The sequence below is a fragment of the Podarcis pityusensis genome, assembly GCF_964106645.2.
Source record: "Podarcis pityusensis genome assembly, chromosome: 2".
Taxonomy (NCBI): Eukaryota; Metazoa; Chordata; class Lepidosauria; order Squamata; family Lacertidae; genus Podarcis; species Podarcis pityusensis.
The window spans coordinates 25,146,230-25,166,959 of record NC_138029.1 but is presented as its reverse complement, the minus strand read 5'-3'; the positions used below and the strand labels follow the sequence as shown (position 1 = coordinate 25,166,959).

At 42.9% G+C, this 20,730-nt stretch overlaps 1 protein-coding gene across 3 annotated transcripts in view; it reads right to left on the bottom strand.

Moving 5' to 3' along the window:
* Positions 1-20,730, bottom strand: part of LOC308470840 (ABC-type organic anion transporter ABCA8-like) — an 87,806-nt gene that overhangs the window by 18,214 nt on the left and 48,862 nt on the right. For all 3 annotated transcript variants that reach the window (XR_013982672.1, XM_080994361.1, XM_080994362.1), the window contains 14 exons: positions 20,176-20,351; positions 17,586-17,705; positions 15,828-15,966; positions 14,357-14,447; positions 13,861-14,000; positions 13,545-13,664; positions 12,616-12,778; positions 11,711-11,874; positions 9,229-9,356; positions 7,409-7,546; positions 6,673-6,786; positions 3,429-3,605; positions 3,040-3,153; positions 712-825 (listed from right to left, as the gene is read on the bottom strand). Coding sequence is in view for 2 of the 3 variants with exons in the window: in XM_080994361.1 (XP_080850487.1) it covers positions 712-825; positions 3,040-3,153; positions 3,429-3,605; positions 6,673-6,786; positions 7,409-7,546; positions 9,229-9,356; positions 11,711-11,874; positions 12,616-12,778; positions 13,545-13,664; positions 13,861-14,000; positions 14,357-14,447; positions 15,828-15,966; positions 17,586-17,705; positions 20,176-20,351 (1,898 nt within the window). In the remaining variant the exon portion in view is untranslated. The remainder of the gene's footprint in view (positions 1-711; positions 826-3,039; positions 3,154-3,428; positions 3,606-6,672; positions 6,787-7,408; positions 7,547-9,228; positions 9,357-11,710; positions 11,875-12,615; positions 12,779-13,544; positions 13,665-13,860; positions 14,001-14,356; positions 14,448-15,827; positions 15,967-17,585; positions 17,706-20,175; positions 20,352-20,730) is intronic.

Sequence of the window (20,730 nt, the reverse complement as noted above, 5' to 3'; positions counted from 1 at the left end):
ACTTCCAGGTTAGCGGAGTTTGTAACCCGAAGCATTTGTAACTCGAAGCATTTGTAACCCAAGGTACAACTGTATTACCGTATTTTTCGCTCCGTAAGGCACACCGGACCATAAGGCGCACCTAGTTGTTAGAGCCGGTTCACTGGAAAGTGTCCAGCCGATCAGCCCAAGGTCAAGGAGATTAGATCAGGTAGCTGCACAGATGGCACAGTGGTTGCGAGATCAGGTTCCAAAAGAGGAGGTGGCTCGGGGGGTGGGTGGGTGTAAACCTTAATTGGGAGCACCTTTATTCCGGGATTACAGACCAGGAGGATGTGCCATTATGAATCTGGTGGCCCTTGATGAGCTACTGTTTCCTTAACCCAAGAGCACAGTTGCAAAGCGATAGCCTAGCGGACCCTAACCTTTTCGAATTGTGTGATAAATTCAGAAACTGGACACCAAATAATGCCGATTTCATAGGGCAAAAAATTGGTCATGTTTGGAACTCCTCCCACCCAACACAAATCCCCACCCTGCAAAAGCACAGACAAAATGCACAGACAACACCACATAAAAACAGGAAGCTTCCCAACCCAAAAACATCATTTAAAAATGAAAATAAAATTGGAAGGGGCAGGTGGTCTTGGTACGTGACAAAGGTACCAAGGGCTCTTTGGTGCCCTAATGGGCAAGTTAAAGATACCAGGAATAGGCTGCACTTTTGCTTACCGCTGTGAAAGTTAACATAAATTCTGTTGCTGTAAACAGGGGAAGAATTAATATTAGTAGATGATGCACATCGTGGACTGCATAGACTGCATTAATCAAAGCAAGCATGTTCATCTGAAATGAAACGATAAAAAATATATTAAGCTTTTGAACAGATTAAACAGCTTCTTCCCATTTTGTTTTCCATACTGAGGCTTAACTCCTTTACACCCCAAATGAAACACAACCAAGTGTGTGTAACTACATCTCTCAACTTACGTGGGGGTTATGTTCTGAGGACAGAGTGTGAAGCCAAAATCACGTATATCAAAATATAATGGGTTCAATGGTGGGTGGGATTGCCAAAGTCTTTTTTCTTGGATACCTGCCCCGCTTTCTGTCCCCTTTCAACTTTTATTATTATTTTTTTATTTGCCAAGCGCATAAAACTAAATGCTCAGAAGTTAAATGTGCATAAGTTGAGAGTTACCACTCTGTGGGTAGCGGGTGAATCCCACCTCCCACCCCACTGAAAGATGCGAATTGCTGGGGTGGGAGGTGGAATTCACCCGATACCCATAGAATGCAATCTATACCCCAGGGCTAGTCCAAGACATATTGGCATCTGAGGTGGCTTCCCCTCCCTGCCAGAGAAGAAGGGGTGGGGGAAGGTCTATATTGGGAATGTGGGGAAAGAAAGTTTGATACCGGGAACTGCTGCCACTGTGGATTCCAACGCCTGAGGCGGTTGCCTTAGCTTGCCTCACTGGTGAGCTGGCCCTGAATAAGATCTACATTGGGGTCTGTTGCCCCAATGGATCCTGCTACCTGAGGCAGTTGCCTCACCTTACCTCACAGCCACTGGCTTCACAGGCATTATTGAGGAAGGGGCAAAATGATAGTATCCTATTCTAGTGGCAAGAAGAAAAGTTTTTTGTGGCAGAGTATAAGACAGGTATAAGGGACGCGGGTGGCACTGTGGTTAAACCACAGAGCCTAGGACTTGCCGATCAGAAGGTCAGTGGTTCGAATCCCTGCAACGGGGTGAGCTCCCGTTCCTCAGTCCCTGCTCCTGCCAACCTCGCAGTTCGAAAGCATGTCAAAGTGCAAGTAGATAAATAGGTACTGCTCCGGCGGGAAGGTAAAGGTGTTTCCGTGTGCTGCTCTGGTTCGCCAGAAGCGGCTTAGTCATGCTGGCCACATGACCCAGAAGCTGTACACCGGCTCCCTCGGCCAGTAAAGCGAGATGAGCACCGCAACCCCAGAGTCGGTCACGACTGGACCTAATGGTCAGGGGTCCCTTTACCTTTACCTTTACCTTTACCTATAAGACAGGTACAGATCTCTTTGGGCAGCTCCTGAAGAAGGGTCCTCACAGTCCCAAGTATGGAATAACTTGGCTCAAATGCAGACAGTTTGAAGGAAGTATTTAGAACAGGGTTTCCCAAACCTGAATCTCCAGCTGTAGTTGGACTACAACTCCCATCATCCTTAGCAAGCAGGAGCAGGGGTGAGGGGTGAGGGCAGTTGTAGTCCAACAACAGCTGGAGACCTGATTTAGAATACCGCTTAAGGCCTTCCTTCTGGGGATAATTGGAGAAGAAATTAAAAAGGAAGACCAAACACTTTTCCAATATGCAACAGTGGCTGCTAGAACACTAATAGCACAAAAATTGGAAGACATCAAAAATCCCAACTATAAATGAGTGGCAATCTAAATTATTTGATTATATAGAATTGGCAAAAATGACACAGAAAATAAGAAACCAAAAAGGTACAAAGTTTAATAATGAATGGAATAAACTTATGACATATATTGAAACAGATGTAAAAAATCTAAAAATCACAGTAGGCTCGATGTAACGCCTGCGACGTAAAGAGTTTTAAGAAAACAAAACTGCAGATAGAAAATCTTTTGTAACATATTCAGAAACCGAGTTGAAGGGAAGTCAATCATTGTTGTGTGATTTAGTTATTTAGTTACTGTAAGTTTAATTTGTTGGTGTTTTATGTTATGCAATGTTTTTCTTTTCTTTGTTTTTTTTGTGTTTTGTCTTTTTTATTGTTTTAATGTTTGGTGTTGTACAATGAATTGAAACTAATAAAAAATTAAATACTAAAAAAAATTAAAAAATAGAATACCGCTTAAGTATGCACACTTAAAGGATCACTGTTCATGCTCTTTTCTATTCAACGTGTCATTCAGTCTTACATTATTTCACATTATTATATTTGAAGGATCCATTGATTTGTCTACTTTAATGGAAAATTATAAACAATTAGAGGTATTGTAAGATTAAGAATATAAGGAAATAAATGATCAGTCAGTGGTCTGGTCATAAAACTTACCAAGATTAAGACGAATGACCAAAAACTGCCAGCATGCCATTTGTTGCGAAACACGAAGGCAATTACATATAGGAATAAGACCATTGACGTGCTGTAGCCAAACAGAAATGACACCTGTTAAGAAGAAGGTTAATATTTATTGTTAAGACTGGTGTCTGAAAACACGGGTTTTCTGGGAACTCATTTCATATGACCAATATACAGAAGGCCCATTATGTTCGGGTGAGTTTACTCCCTTGTAAACTATTGAGGATCGCAGCCCAAGTTTATTATTCAGTGGAAATGGTTCGATGTTTGTAACATTTGTAAACATTAGTTTGTAAGCATTGTAAACATTAAAGGTCATTTAAAGACTACTTTTAAAAAGTAATGTAAGTAATTATACTCACCAAACATAAAATTGTGGTAGTATGGCCATGAGGTCCCACAATATCTAATAGTCTGAACCACGGCCAAAGCAGCAGCAGGAGGAGAATAAAATGCAAAGGGACGTCCACCAGAGCTAATCCACACCAAAAGGCAGAAGGAAAGAGTCCTGAGACCCGCAACTGAGAACGAGTTTTTATCTAGCAAAGAAAATTGCAAGAGATAATTATGCCCTTCAGTATATGATTTGTGGCAAGATACATAATAAAGGTAAGGGTAAAGGGACCCCTGACCATTAGGTCCAGTCGTAACCGACTCTGGGGTTGCAGCGCTCATCTCACTTTATTGGCCGAGGGAGCCAGCATACAGCTTCCGGGTCAGAGCAGCACACGGAAACTCTGTTTACCTTCCCGCCGGAGCGGTACCTATTTATCTACTTGCACTTTGATGTGCATTCGAACTGCTAGGTTAGCAGAAGCCGGGACCGAACAACAGGAGCTCACCCCGTCACGAGGATTTGAACAGCTGACCTTCTGATCGGCAAGTCCTAGGCTCTGTGGTTTAATGCACAGCGCCACCCACGTCCCTAAGATACATAATATTTTTCATCAATTACTTAGTCCCCCCCTTTCTTTTATGTCCCCTCCACAGGAGGTTCAGATAAGATGGGAGTGGTGGTTCCCCACTTGTGGAATGCTCTCCCCCGAGAGGCTCACCTGGTGCCATTGTTACTTAACTTCAGGCACCAGGTAAAAACATTTCTTGGGTTTTAAATTGCCTCCTTGTGTGTGGGGGGGTGTGTGTTTTATTTCAACTTTTTTAAAGTAGAGTAGCCATTTAGATTTTTCTTTCCTTCCTTTTATGACAGATTTAAGGTATGTGTTTGTTTATTTACTGTAAGACTCTTTGAATGGCTTTGGTTAAAAAGCGACTAGCAAATTTAATAAATAGAACTAATAAACTTTGTGTTAAACCACAGAGCCTAAGACTTGCCGATCAGAAGGTTGGCGGTTCGAATCCCCGTGATGTCAAAGCATGTCAAAGTGCAAGTAGATAAATAGGTACCGCTCCAGCGGGAAGGTAAACGGCGTTTCCGTGCGCTGCTCTGGCTCGCCAGAAGCGGCTTAGTCATGCTGGCCACATGACCCAGAAGCTGTACGCCGGCTTCCTCGGCCAATAAAGCGAGATGAGTGCCACAACCCCAGAGTCGGCCACGACTGGACCTAATGGTCAGGGGTCCCTTTACCCTTTACTTTTACCACCAGGGGACCATTCTAAAGGGTTTGGGCTCTGCAATTTACAAAACGATAATGGAGAAAGAGATGGCAACTTAAGGATTTAGGGAGGCAGTTAGAAAATCAAGGGTGGGCTCAGGTTTGGGAGAAACCTCCTCTCTGTACCACTTTGGCCAGGATTGAGGAAGTAGCATTGAAGACACTGCTGAGGTGACCGCAGGTCTCCTAGTAAGCTGTCATGAATTAACAGGGGTATCAGCTGAAATGTGAGCAAAAACAATGAAGTTCTGAATAGCAGTGTTCTGAGGAAACAAGAGGGTGAGGGGAGGAAACGAGCAACCAAAGACTAAAGAAGGAGAAGTCTGAGAAAAGTGTCCCATTCCTAGGTGAGATAGGGAAGGAACTACAGGAGCTGGCAACTTAGTATGCCCTTGGATGTCAGACAGAGGGAATGGTGTATCAATACTTCAAATAAATGCCCGCTCTCTCCACTTGAATGAATTGGGAAATCTTTGCACTGACTGCAAGAATACTGAACTCATCACCTCTTGCCACACTTACCTACCTGGACCTGCAGATCATTGCAGGAGGCCCTTCTAGCAGGGGGCCTAGAGTGAAAGTGCATTTTCAGTACAGTCATACCTGGGGTTACAGCCACTTCAGGTTGCCTTTTTTCGGGTTGCGGACCACCGAAATCCGGAAGTACCGGAATGGGTTTCAGCGGCCGAGCATGCGCAAAAGCACTAAATCATGCTTTGGCATGCACAGAAGCACCAAATAGCAACCCATACGTGCGCAGACGTGGATTGCGAGCGTGCATCCCGCATGGATCACGTTCGCAACCCGAGTGTCCACTGTAGTGGCATCACAGTTGTGGAATGACCCCCACAAGAAGGCGCACCTGAGACATCTTTTAATGCCCTTTCAGAATTTAAAAACCTTACTACAGTGGTACCTTGGGTTAAGAACTTAATTCGTTCTGGAGGTCCATTCTTAACCTGAAACTGTTCTTAATTTGAGGTACCACTTTAGCTAATGGGGCCTCCTGCTGCCACCGCGCCGCCAGAGCATGATTTCTGTTCTCATCCTGAAGCAAAGGTACTATTTCTGAGTTAGCAGAGTCTGTAACCTGAAGCATCTGTAACCTGAAGCGCCTGTAACCCGAGGTACCACTGTATAGCAGTTTTATTCCCCCCCCCCCTTTTTTGGTGTGCTCATTTTTTCTCAATTCCGAAATGTATATTGTATTGCTCTTTTTTATCACTGTTTCAGCTTGTTTGTTTTTTTAAACTTTTTTTAATAGGGCAGTCTCTACATTTCAAAAACAAATAATAAAACATTCAAAGGGAGATCTGGACTGGGATATAAGAGCTAGCATAAAGCTGAAAGTTTTTATTTCTTCCATTGTGGCACATTGGAATCAATAGAATCGTTAGCTCCCCATTGCGATCTCCCAAGGTTTGAACATAAATCCAAGAGCTATATCCAACTCAAATAAGTTATCATAAAAACAAGAATGTAGGGGTGATAGGCCCCAAAGATATGATTCTGTCTTACGCACATTTAACTTGCGCGATTTCAACCATATGCAGTTGAACACTGGCTGATTGATGTTAAATGCTGGTGTGTGGAAAGGGCTTTGCTTGGGAAGTGAGGCAGAGAACTTAGAAACTATTTTTACACTGGATTTTCCTGGTGCACATAGAGCTTTTAAGCTATCTGGCTTGCTTTCTGAGCAAGGCTATCTCCTCTCACCAGTCTGGGATGCTCCCACAAGATCACATAAAAGTTTGGTTCCAAGGGTTTGAGTTCATGCGTTTTGCCTATACGGGCGACTCTTGGAACTAAACTCCCACATAAGACACAATTGTACTGCAATGCCAAGAGTGCTGTGGGTGCTTGGACAGTAAACTATATGCAGATCCAAAATTGATAGATAATCTACTGAATTTGATGTCAACTGGAGTGGGGGAAATCAAAAGACTGCATTCATTGCAAGGGAATAAGTTTCATGCATGTTTAATTACTTTACCTTGTAGTAACGACCGCTCATCATCGCAAAATGTGCTGGAAAGGTAGGGTATATAAATACCCCAAACATGCACATGTTACAGAAAAAGATCCATAGCTGTTTGCTACTAAATTGCTGGGAAACAAATCAGAAAGATAAAGTTTATAAACACTGTGTGACAGTATATATGATTAGAACAGCTGCTATTATTCTCTGCACTTGGTAGGCTTAAAAATGATATTTAATTATAGGAATAAAGTTGATCATTGCTTATTTAAAAGTTGTCTTTAGGTTGATGATGTAGTACTGTTAACTATTATAAACTCACAAGAATCAACTGAATTCAGAGACTACAGCAGAGTCTCTGAGTATAAAATCGACTCAGGTGGTACAGATATTATGAGTATTAATATACTGTACTAGAAGAAATTAAAACTAAAATATCAAAACAAATGACTATTAAGTGGACAAACGTTTCTATCAAATACCTTGGAATATATATAACACCAACTAATAAAATGATGTTTCAAACTGAACGCATGATTTTTAAAAATCACAGAAGTTCTGAAAAATGGATGAAATTAGAAATACCTTGGCTTGGAAGTCTATCAATATTAAAGATGAATGCAAATCTATTAAAGAGCGATTGTGTGTGTGTGTGTGTGTGTGTGTGTGTTTTCACACTTATTCACCACTACAACTAGCCCGCCTCTTCACACTACTGTAACCATTCTTACAATCCAGTTGAAAGACTTACAAATAGAAACATGTGACTCCAGATTCGAATATGGGCAGTGGAATTTAACATTCGCAGGCGTGCATTGCTGATGATGTTGACAAGCACCGGAAAGCAATTGGTCACTTCCATGTGGCATATGAGTGTGAATCTGTATTTCTGAACCGAGACAAGAAATGAAATACAAGTTAGAAATTCAAGTGAGTCAGTGAATGAATGCTGAGAAAATAACAGCCTGTAATGAAAACAGAAATTCATAAGCCTGCTTTATGTGTTATTTGTAATGAAGGTGTCCTACATCACTAAGTGCCTTCAAGTGTGGACCTTGGGCAGCAGATGGGGAAGAGTGGGGACAGGAGCCTGACACAGCAGAGCAAAGTCTTGTCTGAAGAAAGATGGTAATGCTGGTACTGGAGTCTCTGTTGCTGTTTCCCTTCCTGTTGAGGAGAGAATGTTGCCAGAGGCTGTGGAGAGCTCAGAGCCACAGCCTGGGGTGAGGCTGAAGAGGATTCACAAGAGGAGGCAGGTCTGCCATTGTCTCCCAGGGTCAGAAGATGCCTTCACCAGTGGGAACAGATGCACCCACCTTGATGGAGTCTGCACCTGCAGGCTAGACATTCTTACAAGGCTGATTCTTTCATGGAAGGTATGTGCCGTGCCTTAGCTATAAACGGGGTTGTTGTTTTCAGCCAGAACTCACAGGAACTGAGCTCCAGCACCTCTCAGGTGGGATCCATTACCATTATAAGATAACAAGTGAGGCATTCATGTTGAGTTCCAGCACCTCTTCTTCTGGAAAAGAGCTTGCTGGATAGGTATGTGAACTTGTTGGGACAGCTTCTGTTATGTACTAAGCTTGGATCCTAGAACAATAGGCAAGTAGGATCCTAGAATGCAACAACCGATTGGCTTGCAGGAAAAGACCGATCAAGCTCCAGGAGGAAGTTAATCAGCCTATTAGGCTGGTAGGATCCTAAAATGCAACAACTGATTGGTCTGCAGGAAAAGACCAATCGGGCTCCAGGAGGGAAACAGAATCAGCCAATCAGACGGGACTCATTGTGTAATTAATGTATATAAAAGCCTGGGGTTTGGGGGGCCATTCAATCACTGTTTTACAAGCTGCAATAAAGAGCATGAAATCACTACAGGACTCTGAGTATATTTCAGCTTCATTGCTCTCAAACAGTTGTGAACTTTGTGCCCCCATATTTTGGAATCGTGGACTTGCTTCTAATTTGGCTGGGATGGAGCTAGCTGTTACCTGTTACCTGTTACCTGATGCTGCACCAGTATTATACTCTGCTTAAAGAGCATTTCTCTTTAACTGGGAAAGGCATTTAAAAACAGGCTTGCAAAACAGCTACGCTCAACACCACAAGACGCTGCTTGCTTTCAAATTAAAAACATGTACAACCATATTTGGTTACCAGGATTTTTTAGTATTGCTTTTATGAAGAAACAAGGACAGTCAAAGCTCTCCTTCGTTGTCAGGGAGCCAGTTTCACACGATCCTAACCCCCTCCAGCCAGCGATATGGGGCTAAAGATTAAAAAAGGAAACCACATGGAAATGCAAAGAGTAAGTCTGCCCTGACATTTCCTGCCCCTGCACAAGCAGGCACAAGATGGTAACAGTCGATATGGGGCTTTGCTCCCCAGTTTTATCCCACTTAGGATTACACCCAGGGGGGTTCCCCCCCAGTCAGAACTCAGTTCTGGCACCTCTCAGGTGAGCACCATTGCCATTTTAAGAAAACAAGGGAGGCGTTCGTGGTGAGTTCTGGCACCTCCTTTTCTAGAAAAATGGTACTGATTGCAACAAAAAATAACTGAAGTTACCTTGTCTTCAAGGGCTACCATTATAGCCCCATTGTGCACTAGTTGGTCACTGACATTTTTGCCAGAGACAACTTCTACCAGGACATTCTGATTCTTCACTGCTTGGATGAAATTGTCAATGCTTGCACCTGAAAAAGAAAACAAGGATTCACAGAATGACAGGAGGACTGTGGTAGAATCTTAATTTCTCAAACAGGAGAAAACCAAAATGAAGTGTAATACAGAATTTCAATTATCTTTGTGTAACATTTAATGCCTATTTCTTTGCTAAACTGGGTTGTGTTATCCCACTAGCACAAATGGGCTTCCCTCACCCTCTCCTCCCCAAACTGACTTGAGGGGAGGGAAGTTTGGGGAAAACCCCTAAAACAGCATGAAGGAAGAGACGAGCACTGACGGAACAATCGCCTTAGTGCCATCTTGAATTCCACCCAAAATTCTTATTTTTTTATTTTTCTATTCAGGTAATATTGGAATTATCTTATTCTTTTAGGAATGCCAATAGTGCCAGGCTCCATGATATGACCCCCTCAGTGAAGCAAGCTTTGAAGAGCCATATCCTGGTTGGCTGTAATCAAAATTTTTGTAAGCAAATATCTGATACCTTATACAATCTGGCATCTCAGACAGCCCTGGAGGAATCCTCTTCAGAAGAGGACTTGGCACTCCCCAAAGCTAACATTATAGAGGAGCACGATGTATAATGGGGCAGTGAGACACAGCAGGGGGATTTGGGGCTTTCAGGGATCATGGCACAAGACCTTTCTCCACCAGACCTTTGCTCAAAATCAATGGTAGAGGCTAAACCACTACTGAGTCCAAGGGAATACTGATTCCTAAAGTTGCAGGCTCAGTCAGCTGCCTGATGCTGAAGTTTTCTCCAGAAGAACATGGTCTCGTACGGAACAAAGGGTTATTTGTAAGGAACCTACTCCTTATGAGTAAACCAAACTCCTCAGGCAATCTATAGAGCTATGCTATAGTTGGGGCTCTGGGTGCTCGTAGTTAAAAAGCCTTCAGTTCCTGACAGAGAGCTGGAAAAACATTTTTCACTCGCTTTCTACTGGTCCATTAAAATTGTATGAAAACTTCATTTTATTACATTCATATTCTATCCTTCCTTCCAAAGGGCTGTTAGACATGGTTCCCCTCCCCTCACTTTTTGCTCACAACACTGAGACAATATTGGATTAAGAGATGATTATTGTTCAGGGGGGTGCCACTAGGGGCGCATTGGAAGATGGCCAACAATAACATCTCTCCAACCCACACGAGGTAATTAAGAGGCTGTGATGGGAGTAAGCAGTCTCCCTGCCCCCCCCAAGTGAGTGGGGGGGACTGCCCTTGCCTGCTGTGCCCTATACCACCCCCGAACTCGAGGGGGTGGGGGCACTAGGCACGGACTTCGGCTCTCCTGGACGCTGTCTCTGATTTGCACCTCTAGCTGCAGCAACTTCAAAAGAAATAATTAGGTGGAAGCAAATGCACATATTTCAAGGAAGAAGGGGGAGTAAAGACTGCTAATTGAAGAGATCTCTGAGAAAGAAGACGGGTTGGATAAACAGGAATATATCATGAGAAGACACACCAAGGCTCGGTATGTCGGCAACGGGACTGGATGGGGGGGGGAACTTTCCTTTCTTTTCTTTATGTGATTAACCAAGAATCCCCCCCCCCCCAAGTCATAAATGCCGCTTAAATGACCTAAGCTGATGATTTAAGACTGTGTGGAGATAATCTCTAACCAAAAGCATGCTTTAAGGAGATCGTGGAAAGTTTAAGAGCTTTGGGATGACGCAGTAAAAAAACAGCGTCGCCATTTTGGCAAGTTCTGTCGAAAGACTTATGTCTGGGAGGAGGAATGGATCTGTTTTCATACTGCGGGCGGCCTCCTCAGAGGACTAAAGAAGGCGATAGATTTCCGAAGATGAATGATGGAAAGAGTGCTTTTATTTATGGAAGTGATGATATATGGAAACCATCTCGATATGGTGATTGGACTAACGGAAAAATTCACACAGGATTATAACTGGTGTTTACCTGCTTAAGGAGATTATCAGAAGAGATCACAAAGAAAAAATAAAAATATATGAATAAGATGAGACGTGGGAACAGCAAGATAGGACTGGATAGAAATATGAACATTATTTGGACAGATTTGTGGATATTAACGCAGCAGCAAGAAGATGATTGGAATCCCCTTCGGAACTTGAAATATGGGTACCCCCAACAAAAAATTTAAAATTCGGCTTTCTAATTCGGAATTTATGTGATGTGATGTGATTTGATTGGTCGGTTAATAAAAATTATTTTTTTAAAAAAAGAGAGATGATTATTGTTCAATCACTGTGCTTTATGCTGAGGAGAGATTTGTACCCAGGTTTTCCCAGTCTGGCCATGGTGTATTGGCATGTTGGCTCTTGGTCGAAACCTGATTGGGGCGGGGGGGGGGGAATCTCAATATTCTGTTCTTCATTCTTACCTGTATTATTAAGGATCAGAAGTCCAGCAGACCCTCTGAAAGACTCCTTTCCTGGCTCAAAATAAAGCCCAGGGTGTAGCTCTGCACAATGCAGGGTCCCCCAAATAGTATATAACAGCACCTGGATGACTAAAGGTGCCAGCAAAATTACAAAAAGGAGCAGTCTGTAATAAAGAAAGGATAGTAATTAAGCAAATGAGAATGATTGCAACTGGTATTGAATCTATTAGCGGCAGAAACCCCATTTCTGTCACTGGCCAAACCAGCCTATCCCCCATTGCTAACCTCTCAATTCTGCCCCCCACCTCAGTACAGTGGTACCTCGGGTTAAGTACTTAATTCGTTCTGGAGGTCCGTTCTTGACCTGAAACTGTTCTTAACCTGAAGCACCACTTTAGCTAATGGGGCCTCCCACTGCCTCTGCGCCGCCAGAGCACGATTTCTGTTCTCATCCTGAAGCAAAGTTCTTAACCCGAGGTACTATTTCTGGGTTAGCCGAGTCTGTAACCTGAAGCGTATGTAACCCAAGGTACTACTGTACTCCTGTAGACCAGCCCCCTCCAACTGCATGCAACTACTAATCCCCATTTCCACCTTCCCAACCCGATTTCTGAAGCTGCTTCTCTCTTCTACACTGCAGTCCCCTTGCACCCCCACATTCCCGTTTCACCCCCATTTCCATGCCTCTTCCTCCCCCTCATTTTCTGCCCCCTCCCCTTGATGGGAACAGGGATGAAGGTGAAAATAGTGTACGATTGTGGCTGCAAAATTGGAAGGGTAGTTGATTCACAATTGTGGTGTGTGTGTGTTAGTAGTTACAGTGTGGTGGAGGAGGCTAGGGGGCGATGCTACATATACAGTAACCCAGATTGCGACGGCTTTTAAGCAATTATCTTGGCACTTACAGCGTTCTCCAGAGTTTGCTCTCGCGCTTGAGATTTAAAAAATGCATTCTTGCTATGGCGCAAACTTGTTGCCTCCAGAGTTCTGATCCGCTTATGGTTGCCTTTCCCGTGTCTGAGAGCAATAGCAGATCTTGTTCCATTTCGTCAGCACCCTTTGGCCCCTCTTTGTAATCAAATTTCAAAAGCACAAAATCAGAACTTTGGTATTGGCCAAAAGAGAGACTACTTGCTTATACAAACTCACTTCTGACTTCTTCTGATGCTGGGTCAGTCAATCCCCTACTTCCCCCCAGCTCTCCTTGCTGCCACCACTACTGCAGATGTTTTCCCCCTGTCATTGATAAACCATCCCAGCTCTCACTCCCAGATTCAAAAAAAACAGGGAAAGGCAGCTGTAATGCAACACTGTAATGTTCCAGGGACAATCCTGGATTCACAGAAGCTGTCCAGGTTTCTGATTCGATCCCAGAATGTCCCGCTTTTCCTTAGGACGTCCCTATTTTCATCAGAGAAATGTTGGAGGGTATGGAGTTATGCAACCCCCAAGCCAAGGAGATAAGTAACTATACAACCTTCAGAAGACATCTGAAGGCAACCCTGTATAGGGAAGTTTTTAAACGTTTTATAGAATCATAGAATCTTACGAGTTGGAAGGGACCCAAGGATCATCTAGTCTAACACCCTGAAATGCAAGAATATATGTTTTATTATGTTTTATATATATTTATTGGGAGCCATCCAGAGTGGCTTGGGCAACCCAGTCAAATGGGTGGCATATAGATATTATTATTATAAAATAGGAGAAATGTTGGAGGGTATGCTCCCACGACAGTTGGATGCCAACAACAGATATGGTCCCAAACTCATATTTTCCCTGCTGTAGCAGGGAATCACTACTAGAAAGTATGTTATTTGGAACAGTATGTTACCTTTCTCATCAATCATTTCATTTCCCTCCAGCTTCAAGAAGACATCTTCCAGAGTTGTCATGGTAACCCCATAATTAACAATTCCTAGTTCTTTCTGGCGGTCCATGTCAGAGAACAGATCTACATGACAGGGAGAAAGAAACTCAAGTGCTTACTTCTAGTTCAAGATTAGCATTTCCAATCTCCATTACGGCCTTGTGCAAATCCTTTTTATTGTACTTACAGCCCAAAGTAACATTTTGAGGAACATCTCCATTAATAGCACACTCAAAGATGATAGCTATGATATCATTTACATATTCAAGACGATAATTACCTGGAAATTTATCCACATTTTCCAAGGGCAGTATATAACTCAGCTCATTTTCATGTTGTGCTGATAATTTGGCAGCAGGGATGTATTGCTTGACCAGGGATGTTGTTCTCTCGGGGTCATACAATTCATTTACATGCATCCTGTTCGTATTCAGAATGGATTTAGATGGACACCAATTACCAAGTATTGCATTCCTTTAATAAAACTGTTATCTGAATCAAGTATTTATGACATTACTAAAACCATAAGAGTTCTGCTGAAAGAAACAGCAGCACAGCATCTTTACAGCCTGATCTCTCCCTTTCCTCTTTTTGGTCTGAGCTTGGACCAAGAGACGTTGAGCCAGAAAGGAGGAATTTCTTGACATACTTAGATTTTTTTTAAAAAAAGAAGAAGAGTTTGCACAATTTTATAAATAAAATAGATAAATATCTGTGGTTGCCCACCAGAGATTGCAAAATAGGTAAGAGTACAAGATTGCCAAACTCAAAAGTACCTTAAATGGTAGCCAACACCCCATTTTTTCTTCAAGAATAAAGATGAACCAACACAAGACAGCCTGCCATGAGAGATAAATGCTTTCCGGTCTGGAAGGAAAAACACATAAAGTTCTGGTTTTACTTATCACATTCTGCAGAAATAAATTCTTCCCCATATCCAAATCAGAAGCAGGAAATATCTGAAGGGGAATGTGCAGTGAGCTGAGATTCAGAAGGGTGATGCAGAAAATAAAACGAGTTCCAGAAATGCTGCCTTCATTTCAAACAATCCTGTTTGTTTACATGCACACGAATCAGAGGAGTATGTTGCACACACAAACAGGCAAGCTGTACAATCGTCACAGCAGGTCTTGCAAGCAAATCTATTTCATTGGGGTAGGGTTAAGTCAGCATAATTGTCCAGGTCACAAAAAGCAGTCTGGAGCGAGTCAGAAGCTGAAGACCAAGATGCAATCTAAGGGAAGCTACATATCAGGAACCCGGAATAAGATAGGAAATGCAAAACACATTTCAGCTAAGGCAGAACTTGTTGATCAAGGCTCAGCTGGAAGAGATCTATTTACTCATTGTAACCCAGGTGGAGCCAAGCTTGGAAAATGCAAACACTTGTCCCCCAGAGTGATGGGAGGGATTATTTCACCTGTCCTCCCAGTACAGATTATTTTACAATCACATGTCAATTGTTAGGGCAGGGCAGTTGATGTCATGCAAAAAGAGATGCAACAGATAACAGGGAAAGGATCCAAAAGCTAATGAAGGTGATGGAATGAGAGAAAAGATTGGTCACCCTCAAACAGCTGTGAAGACTGCATTGAAGAGTAGTAGCTGCAACCCATTAAACCAGCATTTCCCAAACTTGGGTCTCCAGCTGTTTTTTTGGACTACAACTCACATCATCCCTAACTAGCAGGACCAGTGGTCAAGGATGATGGGAATTGTGGTCCATAAACAGCTGGAGACCCAAGTTTGGGAAACACTGCATTAAACGCTTAGGCCAGGCATCCTCAACCTTCAGCCCTCCAGATGTTTTGGACTACAATTCCCATAATCCCTGACCACTGGTCCTGTTAGATAGGGATCATGGGAGTTGTAGGCCAAAACATCTGGAGGGCCACAGGTACGGGATGCCTGGCTTAGCCAGTGAAGCAGAAGAGGTAACAGTAATTTGACATTTCACAAAGGCATTGGAATTTCCAAGGCTAGTCCTCAGCACGCCTGTTATTCCTGGAATAACAGGAACTTGGTGAATGACAGCATAGTGAAAGATGTGATTGAACCATCTAGGGTGCTATGTGGATCACCTCCTTTACGCAGTGCAACGGAAGAGCTTTTTGTTCCAACAGACAGAAATAAGGATAGTGCAGATCAGTGCGGGACAAGTTCCCAAGTCACATGGTCTCGGTTATTTCTCTCTCGCTTCATGCCTATACTTGTCAAACTGTTTTTACCATGAGACATTCTACTAACCAGCAAGAATATCAGCTTCATCCATTAACTGAGTGGTGAGCAGAATCACTCGACCTGCTTTGCGCTCATTCAGGAAGGCCCACACTTGGTGTCGAGAGTAAGGATCCAGCCCTGCAGTTGGTTCATCTAAGAATAAGACCTGTAGGCACAACATGCGATTGCATTTTCAGACTCGGAAACCTTGAGAAATTAGCACATAGCATTCCATGTTGAAGTGGATTCTTTAAAAAGAATTAATGGCAACCACAATGATATTTTTGAATGCCACCCCAACTGTGGAGTGGTGCAAGAGCCCAGGGGTCCCGGGATCTTACCCAGAGTTCACTTTCCTTGGAATGAGGGACAGTAAAGACTGTGGTGCCTTTATAATATATGGTTTATTTTAAGTAGTGGGTTGACAAAGCAGACGACACAGAGATTTCTCCAAGTGGTTCTTCATAGTAAGCTGGAACTGAACTGAACTGAACAGCTCAGCCGGCCTGCTTTTATAGGCAGCCGGCTGTCAACACTGTAAGAACAACACCCCAGGGTTTCCCGCCTAAATTAACTGACGTGGACCTGAGTGAAAACTATATACAGTGGTACCTCGGGTTAAGTACTTAATTCGTTCCGGAGGTCCGTTCTTAACCTGAAACTGTTCTTAACCTGAAGCACCACTTTAGCTAATGGGGCCTCCCGCTGCCGCCGCGCCACCGGAGCACGATTTCTGTTCTCATCCTGAAGCAAAGTTTTTAACCTGAGGCACTATTTCTGGGTTAGCGGAGTCTGTAACCTGAAGCGTCTGTAACCCGAGGTACCACTGTACACAATACCCCTGGTGGCCAGGGTGAGAACTTCAATACATAACAGTTTATTTACACATAAAGTGGTACCTCGGGTTACAGACGCTTCAGGTTACAGACTTCGCTAACCCAGAAATAGTACCTTGGGTTAAGAACTTTGCTACAGGATGAGAACAGAAATTGAGCGGCAGTGGGAGGCCCCATTAGCTAAAGTGGTGCTTCAGGTTAAGAACAGTTTCAGGTTAAGAACGGACCTCCAGAACAAATTAAGTTCTTAACCTGAGGTACCATTGTATATACAACCTGAGTCTACGATGGATATGGTCACAGCATTAACACCCCAGAAGGTCTTGCTTTTCCCGTGGCCAAAGCCTTGGATTCAAACAGAAATCAAACATGGCTCTCACTCTCTGACTTCTGCCTGCTGTTTGCTTCCCGCCCAGCTCTCTCTCACATACCTCTGGCACTTGTCCTTCTCACCACCAGCCAGGTGAGGGAAGGGGCCCACTCATTTGGCCTCTGGCACAAAGCCCACTTCCTTTGTTACCCTAAGGACCCATACTTAAGGGCCATTAACTCACCAAGAAGCTGGCCTGGCTATTCCAACAGTTGCATCCTCCATTACATTTTAACCCCTTGCTGGGTGCAGGGTTAACTCACATCAATATAAACAGTTATGCAGCTTTAAAAAATGTTTTGGGGAAAATAATTTTATATTATTATTTTTTTAAAAAATTGAAGCTAATCTTGTACTAAATGTGAAAGCTTCACTTTACATACAGTGTTTGGGGAATGGGAATTTAGAAGGGAAGTAAAGATAAGACTGAAATTAGGGAGTTTCATGACTGACCACAGATCAGTGAGAGATCTACACCCTCCATTGCTTTTGAGAGGAAACAGTAGATGCATTACAAGATGGAGAGTACTTATGAAATATGTTCAACAGGTCCTTTTGTCCTGACCTTGCTTCACCTACCTGTGGCTCTCCCAAGAAAGTAATCGCGAGAGATAATTTTCGCTTTTGCCCACCACTTAAACGATTAGCTAGGGTGTCTTGAATGGCATCGAGATCCAAGAGGGTCACTAGCTTTTGCACCTGTAAAGCATATAAACACATGTTTCAAGCACCAAGATGTTGGATTCTTTCGGATTTCTTCCTATCTTGCTTTTCAGTCACTTGGTTGGTTGAAAGCAACAAGCTATTTTATAGAGGTTCGAATCTTAATGGAATATTATGCAACCTCTCATATTTGAAGTATAAGGCATTTCCAGATGAGATGTCATCCCTGGAATTAGGATCATTTGCTCAAGCAGGTTTTTGGAAGAACCCAAATGGCATTGCTCCAGACTGTTGTATTCCAGGGTTTGCTTGGTTATGCAATGATGCATGTGCTATTATTATTATTTTTTATGAATGCCAATGGGATTACAGTACAGTTTCATGTGTGGACTGGAAAACGCTATTGGTTCATCTAGTGAAGAGTGGTCCATGAGGCAGTTCGGTATTGCTCACGCTGCATTTTCTGGATGCACAGCTGTCACTCAAGGAGCCCTTCAAGAAGGTTTAGAGTTTGAAATCAGCTCTTGAGAAGCAGAAAGTGGGATTACATTAAGACCCTGCTCCTTGTTCCCTCCCAAACACATCAACACTAGGACTTTAATATGCACTGGCTGCCTGAATATCTGCCGCTAAATGTTCTACAACATGGTCCATTCCTACATTATTTTTCAATCATGCCTTTTTCTTCACCCATGCTGTGATATTTAATAACTAAGGAAAAGGCATTGCACATAGCATCCATTAGGTGACTCCTGCTGCAACATTCTGCCTTCATTTTTGCCTTCAGTCAAGTACCAAGCATTATTTTGCAAGTCCTTGTTTTCCATAGATTTCAGCTGGGCAGGAAAACCTTAATAATTTCAAACTGCTGATCAGGATTTCATCAAAACAATGAAAAGGTCTGGTCCACAACAAGCATGGATAAAGTACACCAGTAGTTTGCAACATCTAAAAGAAATAATATGAAATGATTTGTTGCCAACTGGAAAAAAAGAGGTCAAAGTGTCACTTTTCAGCACTTTGTAACTTGCTGTAATTGTGGCCATTTTTACTGCATCAGTTTGAAATGTGGCAGTTTTGTAGACGGCATCAGCTAGATTGTAAATGCCAAGTTTCAAGTTATGAGCCCAACAGAAGCCTTTTTATCAGCTATAGAATTTTGTGGCTGATCATTCCTGAGCCTTGTTTCTGCTACTCAACCAGAGGAACCCTTTTGTTTTCCTATAATCTATGCACTCTTGTCTTTGCATTACACCCAAAAATAGCTTTTTGTTTTATCAATTTATTACTGTTCTGCTTTGTTTAGTATGTGTAATTGAAAAGTCAAAAATACAATGCTTAAACAAACAAAACTAAATCAATACAAGGTATATACTTGTGGGAAATATCCATTTATTCAGCTGGGAAAGTCTGTCAAAAAAATTAAATTCATTTGTTTCTGGAAAGAGCAGATAATGGGCGCCTGTCGTATCTTGACAATAATACTGTTCCAAAGAAAGGCGGCAGCCACATGAAGGCCCTGCTCTGAGTTATACATATACTCAGCAAGAATCTCAACATACCCTGCAACCTGCCACAGAGGAAAATCAGGATGCATGTCACATGACTCAAACAAGAGCACAGCCCCCCCAAATGGGCATCTTTTGAGGCCACACTCTTGTGGGAGCCAAAATAGTACATCCCGGGATCCAATCAGGAGCTGAGATGGCTTCTGTAATTCTGGATGTCCTGGTCAAATCAGGACAGTTGAGGGGTATGCCTCAACTCAACTCATTTCAAGAGAATCTTCAAATAATTCCTCCATAGTATGATAACAAAGACAGTGCTGGAAGAATTTTCATTTGTGTAGGTCGCAAGGCTTACATATTTTGTTCAGTTATTGAATTAGTCCCTGTCTAAGGGACCCGGGTGGCGCTGTGGGTTAAACCACAGAGCCTAGGACTTGCCTATCAGAAGGTCAGCGGTTTGAATCCCCGCAACGGGGTGAGCTCCCATTGCTCGGTCCCTGCTCCTGCCAACCTAGCAGTTCGAAAGCACGTCAAAGTGCAAGTAGATAAATAGGTACCGCTCCGGCGGGAAGGTAAACGGCGTTTCTGTGTGCTGCTCTGGTTCACCAGAAGCAGCTTAGTCATGCTGGCCACATGACCCGGAAGCTGTATGCCGACTCACTCGGCCAATAAAGCGAGATGAGCGCCGCAACCCCAGAGTCGGTCACAACTGGACCTAATGGTCAGGGGTCCCTTTACCTTTACCTATTGCAAATTTATTGCACCTCTCCCATTGCAATTAACAGGATTTAAATTGGTTTCAAAAAATTTGTCCCATTGACTTCAGCGGGACTTAAGCACAATGAGTTTTCTCTGAATTAGGCTGAGTAAACCTCAAATACAAAGCAGAACAAATGATAAGGCAGTGATGCCTTGCCATGAACCTGTTCTACAAAGAAAATAGACAAATAATATAAAGAGGCAGAACAGAAATACTTGCCATATGAATATATCCTTACCTCATTCTCAATATCATTGTTTGGAATCCCCTTTATTTTAGCAAAAGTCCGTAAATTTTCTTTCAGCGTTAGGAATTCAAATTGCACGTTGAATTGTGGGCACACAGCACTTATCTCCCTAATTTGTTCCATATCTTCCCTTGCTGATATATTGTACTTGAAGATGGTCGCAGAGCCTGTACACGTAAGCAAATAGGAAGCAAATAGGTTGGCTTAATAAACAGAGTAGGCTGCTTGAATTCTCATAAAAGTTTCAACATATCCTATTAACTGCTGTCCTGCTAAGAGTGGAAATGAGACCTAGACTGCAATTCTAGGTATGATTGTTTGGAATCCTCGCAGCCTCAATGACAAGAACGAATCTCAGTTCTCCACAAAGCACATAATTAAACTACGGAAGTTGCCGCCATACAGTGTAGCAATGGCTCCCCAACCTAAATGGCCTTAAAAGGGGATTTGGACATGTTTGTGGCTGCTAGTGGCAATGGCTAAATCAGAAGACTGACTGCTGTGGAACTGCTACTGCCCCCTTTGTGCTCCTCCCAGTGGCGTGTG